This window comes from Lepidothrix coronata, unplaced genomic scaffold (assembly GCF_001604755.1).
Source record: "Lepidothrix coronata isolate B3197 unplaced genomic scaffold, Lepidothrix_coronata-1.0 Scaffold94, whole genome shotgun sequence".
NCBI classification, from domain to species: domain Eukaryota; kingdom Metazoa; phylum Chordata; class Aves; order Passeriformes; family Pipridae; genus Lepidothrix; species Lepidothrix coronata.
In genome coordinates, this window is record NW_016690274.1 from 2,457,288 (window position 1) to 2,469,669 (window position 12,382).

General features: G+C 39.2%; 1 protein-coding gene across 1 annotated transcript in view; it reads right to left on the reverse strand.

The window, feature by feature from the left end:
• The window catches only part of MTHFD1L (methylenetetrahydrofolate dehydrogenase (NADP+ dependent) 1-like), a 147,399-nt gene that overhangs the window by 59,945 nt on the left and 75,072 nt on the right, over positions 1-12,382 (reverse strand). The window contains exons 21-24 of the mRNA XM_017821966.1: positions 5,459-5,598; positions 3,711-3,752; positions 2,560-2,660; positions 1,942-2,119 (exon numbers count right to left, since the gene is read on the reverse strand). Coding sequence (XP_017677455.1) covers positions 1,942-2,119; positions 2,560-2,660; positions 3,711-3,752; positions 5,459-5,598 — 461 coding nt within the window. The remainder of the gene's footprint in view (positions 1-1,941; positions 2,120-2,559; positions 2,661-3,710; positions 3,753-5,458; positions 5,599-12,382) is intronic.

The following is a 12,382-nucleotide window of genomic DNA, read 5'->3' on the forward strand; positions in this document are numbered from 1 at the left end:
AGGGTACGTATCAAGGAGAAGGGAGAATGGAAGACAATAGTAGGGCATATCTACCTCAAGCTGAACTTTTTTCTGGAGAGAAGAATCAAAACAGGAACTTTCAGCCATTTAAAAGAATGAAACTGAGGTTCTCTTGTTAAAAAATATCATTCAGACATTTTCTAAAGAAACTTAAGCAGTACAGTCAATTAGGGCACAGGATCCGAAATCTGACAGCCCTTGTCAAATTGGCTCCAAAGACTCGAAACCAGAGAAGTCTGTTTGGCTGCCCAGATTTAAACCCACCCACATTTGGATAGCTAGGAAGGTCCTGAGAAATCATTTGTATAACCTTTTTGGCAATATGTCCCTCCAAGTGTTCTGCCACCACAGTGGTACTCAAGCATGGAGCTTCCAGGGGCCCAAGCAATACTTCTTTGCAAGCTACTCCTCTTGACAGGTCACAATGCTGCGATGTTACCTTCCAGACAACTGCAATAACAAAGTCTCCAAGACACGGAAAAAGAGTCACTATCTCTGGCAGACATAGGATTGAAACTTGGACTACACTATCATTTGTTAGGTTATCTAACGGCTAAGCAAATTAGACACAAAGCCCCAGCAAGGATCAGAGGAACAATGATAGGTGGAGGAACCCTAGTAATATAATCAGTGGAAAAACCTAATCAGTGAAAATTAGAGTGCATTGAATTGCCTGTTTCCTATCCAAGGGGAAGATGAGACTACTGTCCTTGGTGTGAAATGCACCAAGGTGAGTCAATGGGGAGACTCTTTGATCAGAAAACTGTAAATGAAAGCAAGTGATTGCCTGCAGCAGCACATGACTCTATGGGATGTATGAACAAGCAGATTTTGGGACTGTGTAAACTTTAGGATGGGATTTTCAAAGGGGATCGTGGGAATGCGTAAAGATTGTTTAGTAGAAGGAGCAAAGATGGGGAAAGGGAGTAATCAAGGTGGATCGAAAAGGAACAAGTGTGGGGAAAAAAATGAGTGAAACGAGGAAGAAGGCATCAGTTGGGTGTAAAGGTGTCTGCCTTGTCAGTAGTCTGACTAACTGAGCTCTGTGCTCGAGGACCATAATCTATGCTCTATTCTCATTAAATCTGATCTCTGACTCCCTTCTGTGCAGGTGTGCTCTCTGCTCTAGATGTGTATGTATGAGCACTAGAGAGTAGGAGGAAAGGTCTGAGTGCCAGCAGCTGGAGTAAGCCATGAAATTCAGAGGCTTGTGGACTCTGGTGCCATCAGCTGGAGCAAGGCAAGGGCACTGGGAGCTGTTCCTGGGTAGACTGAGGATTTAAAGCCAACAGCAGCAGTGACCCACATATGTGTGCCATATTGTACTAGCAGACTCCAATCTGATCATCAGGAGAGAAGGAACAGGACTGGGTCACCTCTGCTCTTCAGGTTCATCTGAGAGCTGTGTTGTGTAAGAAGGTGCTGCTAAAGGCAGTGCTTTTTCTCTGTGTTGACATGGTTGGGCTGGGTAGACGTAGGATGAGCGAGGACATGCTACCTGTTACTCCTTCTCATACGGAGAGTGAACACTTCAGGAAGCCACAATGTGTTGCAATACCCATCGCTGTGAGACAGCAACCACATTTCATTTTAGCTGACTGACAGGAAAAATACCATGACTGTGAGATCTTTGTGGAGAAGTCTCTCAATAATTTGTGAATGTTCCATCTGCATACATACTTTTACATTAAACATGGAAGCATCAGAAACATCATTCAGTGCAATAAAACAACAATCATTACCAGCAAGTATCCTGCTCTTTGATTAGACAAGCCACAGATTGTTCTCTCCAGTTTTTGTGATTTTAAACCAAGGCAAGTTCCTTTCCAAGTATATTGGGTAACTGTTGCAATGCTCTTCTTGTTTTAAATCCAACTCTGATGCAGAATGCTTTCATTAAAAAAAAAAAAAAATTCTTACCTCCAAGTTGTAGAGATATTTGAAACTGTTTTTCTGATTGGCCGCCTTTTCCACAGCTTGAGCTAATTTTACTGCTCCTCTACCACCAGCTGACCAGTGATTGCAGGGTACAGCATCAAATGCTCCAGACTGCTTTGCAATCTTACACACCAGATCAACCTCAGCAGGAGAGTCGGTTCTGCCAGGCAAACAATTCCATCTCATTATTTTGTTTAATTAGTACTCTTTTATAACATTATAAACTTAACCTTATTCCACCATCAGCAATTGTAAAGCAATATAGGAATTTTGCCATATACGTAATGCATTTATACAGAGTATACCTATTTACATGTTGCAAGAAAACTCTTTGTGATTGTTATAGCTAATTAACTCTTTGTGATTGTTATAGCTAATTAACATGGAAGATTGTCAGTTCCATAATAGTATATACTTTTTGTTGGTTTTAAAACCTTAAGAACAAGCTAAGGAGTTAAATATCTTTATATTCATGATGAAAATGGAAATTTTTTAATAGCTTCTTTTCTTTATGCCAAAATTCATTAATTTAAAAACCAAGAAAAGAGAGAAGTTTAAGCTGTGTATTTACTCACAAAAGTAATCAAAGAATAGACTTACTTGAAGACATTTAGAGCAACCACAACAGGAACTCCAAAGAGCTGAGTAATTTGAATCTGTTTCTGTAGATTACAGCAGCCATCAGCTACCAGTTGGAGGTTCTGTGCAATTAAATAAAAATTAATGGAAATGGTAACATACATAAAGACTTCTCCAGCCAAAGAATTTTCAATAAATTAAGGTGAACAAAACAGGGTTGATCACGACAGTTGCAGGCAAGTGAAAAGCTTCCAGACAAAAGAATTTTTGCCCTTATTAATTCTTATTTCAACTAATAAGCAACAGACATATTTAAGTAACTATCAGTGTACAAAGTTTGTACATGAAACCATTGCTCTCTTCTGGGACACAAGAAGACGGTACAGCTGATGACTGGTTGCTTGTCATGATTGTGAAAGACCTGTTAGTCTCTTGTTTGCAAAGTTTATAAAAACTACAGTAGTGGGGTGGGGAGTGACATACAGATGTGTTAGATATATAGTTTAATCTATATACACATACATATCCCAGATAAAAGCACATTACTGGATTTCCTTCTTTACTCTTTTACCTCACACTTTGTAGACCTTGTCTTAATTATAACAAAACACATATTCTTAGCTTCATACAAGCAGAAGACCGGAATTTGGCTACAGTGAAGTGACAAAGAAAACAAACTAGTAGAATTCACACTTGTTTGACGAGTGACATCCAAGCCCAAATGTGAAACACAGATTCAACTTGTTTAATGAACAGGTTATGCTACCATTAGTTTCAGGGAATGTCTTTGACCCCTACACCACTCAGCTCTCTTCCTTCTATAAATGCCTGTACTCTGATCAATCTGAAAACTTAGTAGTTCCAGAAAAACTACTGAAAAAAGGTTATTTTTCAGCTAGTTCAGTTCCTCACTACAATCCATCATGCAGTCACACAAATAACACATCCAAGAGGGATAACAGAAAGGGTCTGAGGGAGGATGAGATGGCTTTACTTGTTGGCGGTGCCTATTTAAAGATGTTCACTGAATATCAGCATTAGAGCGTGCTATTGTCAAACCCGAGGCTGCACACTATGCAGCCAGAGGAACGAGAAGTTCTGATTTTCCCTATGCCACATTATTTTGTTCCTTTAAACAAACCTCTCCTAAGTTTTATAACCGTTCCTCTTACCTCTTCTGTGTATTCCTTCTTCAAGGGGGCACCAGCAGTTACCTGGGATAATAAACAAAGTCATCACAGATTGACACTTGTCATAACCCTAGAGGGTCTGCAATGCACTTTTGCCTACTTTCTATACTGCCAATTAACACATACATTGCACACAATATCAGTCTGTCTGCAGCTTCTGTTTTATTTCACCAGCACATAAAGAATACCAACACTTCCTATTGTATTTGGGTAGTAAGATACAGGTAGTGACTTAGGAACTAATTGCAAAAGATGCAGTAAAGGAGAGCTAATTGGATTTCATTCTACATATTGTTACAAGACACCAGCAGTACAAAGACAATGGACAGCAACCTCCAACAGCTGGCTGAAGAAATAACAGCAACACAGATGACCAGAAGAGGAACATCATCTTTTAATGTCTTGCAATTGCTGCCTGGGGCAAGGAACTGCATGCAAGTAATTTACTTTGCTGGAAAGCACAAAGGTATACATGCAAAGAGTATCACCAGGGTACTATATTTAGTCTTCAAGGACTACATACATCAATCCCAGGCACTGGACTTACTCACTTTTGTCTCTAGCACTGGTCCATCTTATAGTTAACCTCCCAGTAAAAGTATCTGGTACTCTACATGCCTCTGTGATGAATGCATCGCATTTGTAAACAAACAAAAGTTTTAAACTTCTAAAGACGCAACTCAGACAAAACCAGAAACAGTTATTAAGACATATTTAAGTCCTATTTTTGCTAGATTGAATGATAACACGTGTGACAATACACCTGCCTTGTAAGGAATGGAGGAATGTAATTAAAAATAAAGAAAAGGTGTATTAGAAGTGGACTAAAATGACAAGTCCTGTAATTATATCAACCTGAAAGACTGAAAAAGGATGGCTCAGCTTTAACTCTTAGAGATGTTTAGCTGTAAGGGAGACCATGCATTCCAAAATTTTGTGGCTGTGGAAACAGCTCTGGTATTTTCACCCAGTGAGACTGTTTCCCTGGCAGCATCACTCTCTAGCATGCTGCTGGGCAGATGAAAGTGTTTCCAGGAGTTAATTTCAGTTTCTGTCTACTTGGTTAGCAGAGTTGGCTAGCAGAGTCTGATCTGACTGCACGATTGAGGAGCACTTCTACAACCAGTAATTGGTACAAGTCTCTTTGTGGCTTAAATAGCAAAAAAATGATACAGTGGTGACTTTTGGTACACCAGAAAAACATTTGCAAAATTTTAACAGTTACTTCAGCATCTCTGAGGAAATTAACCTGAACAAAATAAAAGGACAGAAGGGGTAATGGGTACCCATTACTGGAGTGAAAGAAATCTCAAAACCTTCACCAACAATGTTCTCTATTTCCACTCACACACTGCAACCCGAATTCATTCTCATTCCTCCTCAGCTGCCAAATTTCCCAGCCTATGACTATTTCAATGCACTTTAAAATGCTATTTCAAAAGGCAGGAAAAAGAATATAGATATTTATATCTTATAGCTTTTTTTCATGTGAACAAACTTTTCTAGCTCAGCAAGATACAGTACTTCATCAGAGCTCTTTTGTCCCTCTTCTTTCATTTGTGCCTTTCTTGCATTAACTTTAGAGGTAACATCTATATAATAAGGTATCTCAGAAGGGTTATTTAAATATTAGCCCTTCGGCTACCCCAAATATTTCTTAAATCAAGATATTTTACTTATTTCAAATATTAGCAACAATTTTATTTTCCAAGGAAGGTGCAGAAACTTACATTTGGCCCACCTCCATGCATCTTCAAAGCCCTCACTGTAGCAACAAGTACAACCACACTGGGAAACAAGCCAGACGCCCTGCATTTGATGTTGAAGAATTTCTCCATCCCAATGTCAGCACCAAAGCCAGCTTCAGTTACTGTTAAACATTAAAAAAACAAAACCAAACCACACATTAAACATGCTTTTGGTTAAACACTGGGGGATATTTCTACTTTAGCATACAGTGCACTTAAATATACACCAGTACTCAGTTTTGAATGAACTTTCAAATAGAGTTCTATTTACATTACAGAGTCTGATTAAAAACCTATTCCCAACTCAGAAATAAGTTCTCTTATTCTTGATATGTACAATATGTCATCAAAAGTAGTCACATGGGGGGAAAAAACCCAAGCAATCTAAATTAGTTTGAATCAAAGTATTTTAAAAAATCTAGTCCTCTAAAATCACTGTTTCTGTGCAATTACATTTAAAATGTTTGCAAATTTTCACAGATATAAGACTTTTCTATTTTAATTCTCCTCCTTCGATTTCACTAAAGATGTGTTTTCATCACAACTAATGGACCTAAATTCTTCCAAGTTTGCAGAACTTCTGATCATCTCTTGCTTTTGTGGAGAGAATGTTTAAATACAAACACAAACCAGCAGTTACAGTCGTAGTATTCAATATGCTGTTAAACAGTGAATTTTGCACCAAACAAGGCAGACATGAATGTAACATGACTCAAGAGAAAAATCTGTCCAGAATTAGGATACACCTGGCAAAATATTTTTAGTGGAGCTACAAATAAAGAGAAGATCATCTGTATTAAATTGTATCAGTCTCTTCAGAGGGAATTTGCTCTGATTTGTCAAACGGCAATTATTTCAATTGCTTCTTTTAAAATCCAAATAATTTCTTTTTATTAGACAAACACAAGCACAAAGCAAATAAAAAAATTGAAGGGATTAAATCTCCCATTGGTTGAAAATTTGCCAATGTAACAATTTCCCACCAGAACACACTAATGAGTTGGGCTCAATGCACGCCTCTGAAAGATGTGAAGGGACTTTCAGGCTGACAAACCAGGGTGGGAAAATACTTGCTCCAGATGCTTCTCGACTTGGCTCCAAGCAGGGCTGGTAACGTGTTCTTATAACCCTCATAATCAACTTGTAAAAATCAGTAAATTCCCTTCTCTTTCCCTCTTGCCAGCAGTTTTGTCTCCCATGCTTAGGAGGGGAAGTGACCACAACAGCTGATTGAACATTTCAGGGTTGGAAACCTTCAGTAGGGTCAAGGAGGAGGAGGTACAGATCTGCTCTGTTGCTGTGGCAGAAAGTATCTCTCTGTTGGCAGCCAATGCACTTTAGGAAGTCACAGCCTTTGGGCATTTGTCCTCACCCCAGCAGTCCTTTTCCACCTCTTTTTCATTTTGCACAGGCTTAAACAATTGCCTGTGTGGATCTGCTCTGAGGGAGGAAATGGTTGCTGGGGCTGGGAGAGGAAGCAAGTGTTAGCAAACAGGGAGGTGGGCATGCTGAGGGGGGCAGGGACCTCTTGAAATAGTAACATGGTAAGTATCATGATTAATATTCTCCTAAATCATTGTAATAAGTATATAATCTTTTTCCGAATAGCCCTGAGAAAAACAGACATAGCAAACATGGAACAAAAAAAAAAAAAAAAGAGGTTTACACAAACACAGTAATTCATAGGAGCAAAGCTAATGTCAGGATAAGTCATATTAAAAGCAGAGCCAGGGATCACGTTTCTGCTTTCCAGTAACCCCTATTCTTCTTCTTCAATCTCTTATGTGGCATAGGGTGATTAATGAGAACTCTGAATCAGGAATACATAACCATGATCAATCCTTAATATAAACAAAAGATAAACTACCAAGTGCTTGAGAGGGTGGGAAAATAATTTGTCTCTTCCAGAGACTGCCAGCGTATATACATAGCAGTCTACTAACATTTCCAAACAAAGTTTCCAGGGAGTTAATCCATTTCATGCCAAGCCTTTTCAAGGGTCAATTTTCCTTAGAGAAAGGGGGATTGCAAGTCTGCCTTTCAGTGGGAGAAAAGCAGAGGTGTCAGCCTTCCAGTAAATACAGCAACTGCTCACACAGTACTTCATGGTTCTCTCGAGGAGGTACAAGCCACCCTTTGGACAGTGTAGGCAGCCAGGGCAAATGGTCAGGAGAGCTGTGCAGGGGGCCACCTATCTGAGCAGCTGTGCATATTCGTCTGTTCTCTGCAATGCTTTCCTTTGATAGGGAGGGCAAAATGTGCATTTGCCTAAAAAAACCCAAATACTGTATTGACATCTGAAAAGCTAACACAACACCAGTTTCCACCAGAGTGTGTGCTACAACGTGGGGAATGGAATTTTTTCACTGGAAGCAGAGGAAAGGGAGACGTCAGTGCTTTCTCCAGTGTGCGGAAGGAAACAGGATGTAGTAGAAAAGCTGTCTGGATGAAAGTTGCAACTCCATTTTATTTCCTCCAAGGAATAGTAAGAAGGCAGAATAATATGCCAAGCTATTATAATTTAAAATCTTTGTGCTGAAACACTTGATACAATTACTTTCAGATTGTTTCCTGCTTTCAAATGAAAGCACCAATGAAAAACACAGACTATGAATAGGAAGTTTCAAGCTAGTCTACATTTAGAGATCGTGAGATAAACCAGCTAATAACTTTAAATGTAACAACACAAATTGGGCCATTTATTTTGGTTATGATTTCTCATATATACTTTGTCAACACATTACAATTATAGATTACAGGTTACCTGACATGGATTTTGGGTAACAAACATTTACTTAAGCAGTCGTGTACCTCAACTGAAGAAAAGTTTATAACACAACCACTGCTACCTGCGTACACAGTTTTTGCCCAGCTTCAGCTCCCCTCCATGGATGTCTGTTTATCCTGTCCCCTGCCAAGCGGCCTTTTTCCACCCCTATGAATCATGGCTACCTGGGCTCCTGCCCTGCAAGCAGGTAGGAGGTTTGGAATAGATATCAGCATGATGTTAACTGCTTGCTTTCATCTCCCAGGCACAAACAGAGTTCTAAAGCAGTTCTAATAAAAGTAAAGAGGTAACTGATTTGCCTTCAGCGAGCTCACAGAAGACACACAGGTATTTGCACTGCCAGCCTAAGAACACAACCCCATGGTAAACATATGCAGACTCAGATCAGGGATATTACACTTGCAGGCCCTGCTTTGCATTCTGAATCCCCTTTTTGCACCTACAGGACTCGACGATGATCTGGACGAGTTCTAAAAGATTATTTTCTGTATGTAATTTTCAGTAAATAGGGCTCTTGGGATTCTCTCACTGTGTGGTGATATAAAGGGCAAAACCTAATTCTACAAACACTCTGCTGTTTGATTTTATACTTCAATTTTAGAGCCCAAGTATCATAAGAAACACTGGGAATGAAGTTTAAAAATTAAAGTATCAGCAGTGCACTCCCATTACATTACTTGTAATAGTGGGCCATAGGTTAAACCTAGCAATTAATAAACACATCTATATCAGAAGTAAACTGCACCAAAATGATCCAATAAGGTCAAATAATTTGTTCTCATAAAACTTGCACGCAGGGTGACCAAAAGCTAGCATGTTCTAACACATGAGGGTAACCGCAGAATCTTGTTTCAAAACAACAGTAGGCAAAACACAACACACAATTACCATAAGTCTTTCTACAGATCGCTGACATAACATCTACTTCACTCACTCCTGCTACAAAATCATCAATAGTTTTCATTCAGAGCCTGAACCCAAAATATCAAAATTAGGTACAAAAGGGAAAGGAAAAGCCCATAAATATTAAATTAGGCAATAGAGACAAGTCTGTCGGGTGGTGTAAAGACAGAACGAACTCTTCACTGGAGTTTGTAATTCCACTTCAGGTAAGTGAACAAATCACTCTGATGGTTTTGTTTCTTGTTTATAATTATCACAACCTCCTTCATGTAATTACTGCATTGCCAAGCACATCCGGGAACCACCTACACATGACAATAGCTTAAATAGACAGTGTCATGGTTTAAGCAGATAATCAGATTTCATCATCATTCTTAATAAAAATGAAATTTTTCTCCATCTAAAGATACATCTATCATGCTGAAGCTGCATAAAGTGGTTCCACATTAGTCTTACATTTACATAGTGCTTGAAAGCCTTACAGAAAGTGATGTTTAGAATATTTCTTAAAAAGCTATTTCACCCACAATTGAACTTCGTGTATACTGAGGGTAATTTCTAGTGAAAGTAGCTTCTCCCTAGTCAGCCCTTTCTATCAACAAATCAATGTCAAAATAAAACATTCGTACTATGAAAGGCCAAGTCAGATGCAAAGCTTTAGGACACAAATTGTGAGCCTAGATTCCTGAACAATGTAAAAGGAAATGGAAAATCTGAGCTGCAAGTTGCCATTTACTCCCCACATGTAAACATCTCTGTTCTGGTGCAGCTGTCTGCTGGTAAACTCAGGAAAAGAAGAGTTCAAAGTCACAGAAGCACATGAACTGTGAACCTGGAGCTGGAGGCATGCTAGCTGTAAAGTACTGATACATTCTTATTTAAGGGAAAAATACCAAGGTGCAAAACTGCCAAAATAAACTAGGACGATCAGTGATTTTTCTAACAGGATATCATATTTTTGTTAGTATAGCTAGGGATGAATAAGCCAGATGTTTGTCCATTCTGACTCTGGCAATTATATGAGTGAACTTTCATTATTACGACTGATTTTGGAATGTAACAGATACTTTTTTCCCCCTTTTCTTCCTCCCCTCCCTGCCCCCCACCTCCTAACAGAGGGAGTTTTCCTGTTCATTTTTCTTTTGACGCATTTTCAGATGTCAAAAAACTGGTAGCAGGAAACTCTCTGCTACCACTGCTGGACACAAAGTCCAGCAGAATGAATAGGTTAAGGCTGAACATTTTTCATGCCATGAAGAAAATACTTTGCACTGGTTATCAAAGTTTTACATTGTTGTTCTGAGGTGTAGAAGAAAAGGTAATAGGAAAAATATTTGCTGCTTAGTTTAACAGACCATAAGCTAATTGGAGGTAATATGTACTTTGCATCTTTTGCTAAAGAAAGGTACCAGGGCAGTATGTGCCCTGCAGAGGTCTGGGCACTGGAGATTTTTGATTGTTGACCATCAATCCATGCTTTTGATTGAACCAGTAGATATGGCAGTCCTGGCTTCTTAAGACAAAAGTTTCACACATTTAATGGGTTTTCTTCCACAAGAAGTTCTGACCAAAATAAACTTTATTCTCAGAAAGCGGATTATATGACATTATGTTCCACAGCAGATTGCTATTCACTTGAGACTGTCTGAGTAGAAGAGTCTCCAAACATGGACAGAGAGCAGCCCACCTGCACAAGCATCCCCAGAGAAATATGCTATAAATGAGGTTTCTGGTTCCACCTGCATACCCTCCAAGCTGCAGTACTGAAGGTCTACAGCTTGCAACCTCTCCTAATATAAATTTCTTTGGAGGAAAAAAAAGTCTCCTGGAATTTCAGCTTCTTCACAAAAACAAAATAGCTGAAGACAAAGATTTACATCCAAGTACCCTGCCATCATAACCCATGACAGCAGCAGTCAATTCACACTACCTTCCTTGAAAGGAGACTTACCTCCTTTGGCCAAGAGTCTCAGGTCTCCACTGACAGTCACTGCCTCCTGGCAGCAAGGGCTGCACAGGAAACTAGGCTCCCAGGAATACACTTAAGTGCTCATTCCCTTGGGACCCCATAACAAGCTATTTCAATCTTTTGCTTGGAAACATTTATTTTTCCATAAGGGATTAATTTTAACACTGAAATGCAGAGCAGCTTTAAATGAAAAACTGAAGTTCACCGTATAACCTCTCACAGTTACTCACTTTAAATACCAGTTGCTGCTAACTTTCCAAGAGCATCTCATACATTAAACGAAAGAAAAGGCACAATGACTCATACAGATTATTCCCAGACTACAGACAAAAAAACTAGCAGAAAGTTCATTTATGTAGTACAAGCCGGACAGGGGAAGAAAACCCTTAAATTTCAATTCTCTGACAATTAAGGATACAATTCCTCTTTGTGGGTGTTAAAGGCCTGTTTATATACGTATGCTGAAGATGCTGGATTTTAAATTCAGGGTGGGAATCAAACTGAAAACTCCAGGAGCTGACAGGGATAGCACTGTGTGACAGAAAGCATGCTCTGCACATCTCCACAGCTCTGCTTGTCTCCTCATCTTGAACATATACAGAAGTGCAGCTGCAGTGATTCTTGCCTACAAAGCACCAATTTAGGGCATGGTTTTACACTGTGTCTGAATCAAATGAGCACCCTGCCTTGCTGAAGGGCTAATTCTTGTTCATAAGTCTTCCACCTTTCTCCTCTGCTCCTTCCCTGCTGCCCAGACTTCCTGCAGGTTTTGGCATTCATCTAATTGGAAGGTAAACTGTTGGAATCTGCTAAACAGAAAACAAACACACACAAAAACTCAGAAAAAAAATTTTTTTTGTTACACTAGGCTATATTTGAATCAGCTGAAGTAAGACCAGACAAGTCTTACTTACAAGTCTGAACATGTTCAAACAATCAGCAAAAACAAGGGAAGGAAGGAAGAAGCATTTCAAAAGTGGAAAACTTAATTCATCCCTAGCCACCTTGTCAAATCATACTCCAATACTTTGAATGTAAAATTTGACATTTTCTTGCAGCTCGCTAGTAATGAACTCATTATTTAGATTTATTGCTAGAGATTTAAAAATCTGAAGATGTTCTTACAAGCCACAAACAAGTCACTCTAATAGAAATGAAGTGAGCTGTATGTGGCTTCATGGGCTACATGTTTCTTTGAATCCCTCTGCTAAGCCTGCAGGGTTTTACAGTCACTTTCTCCTAACTT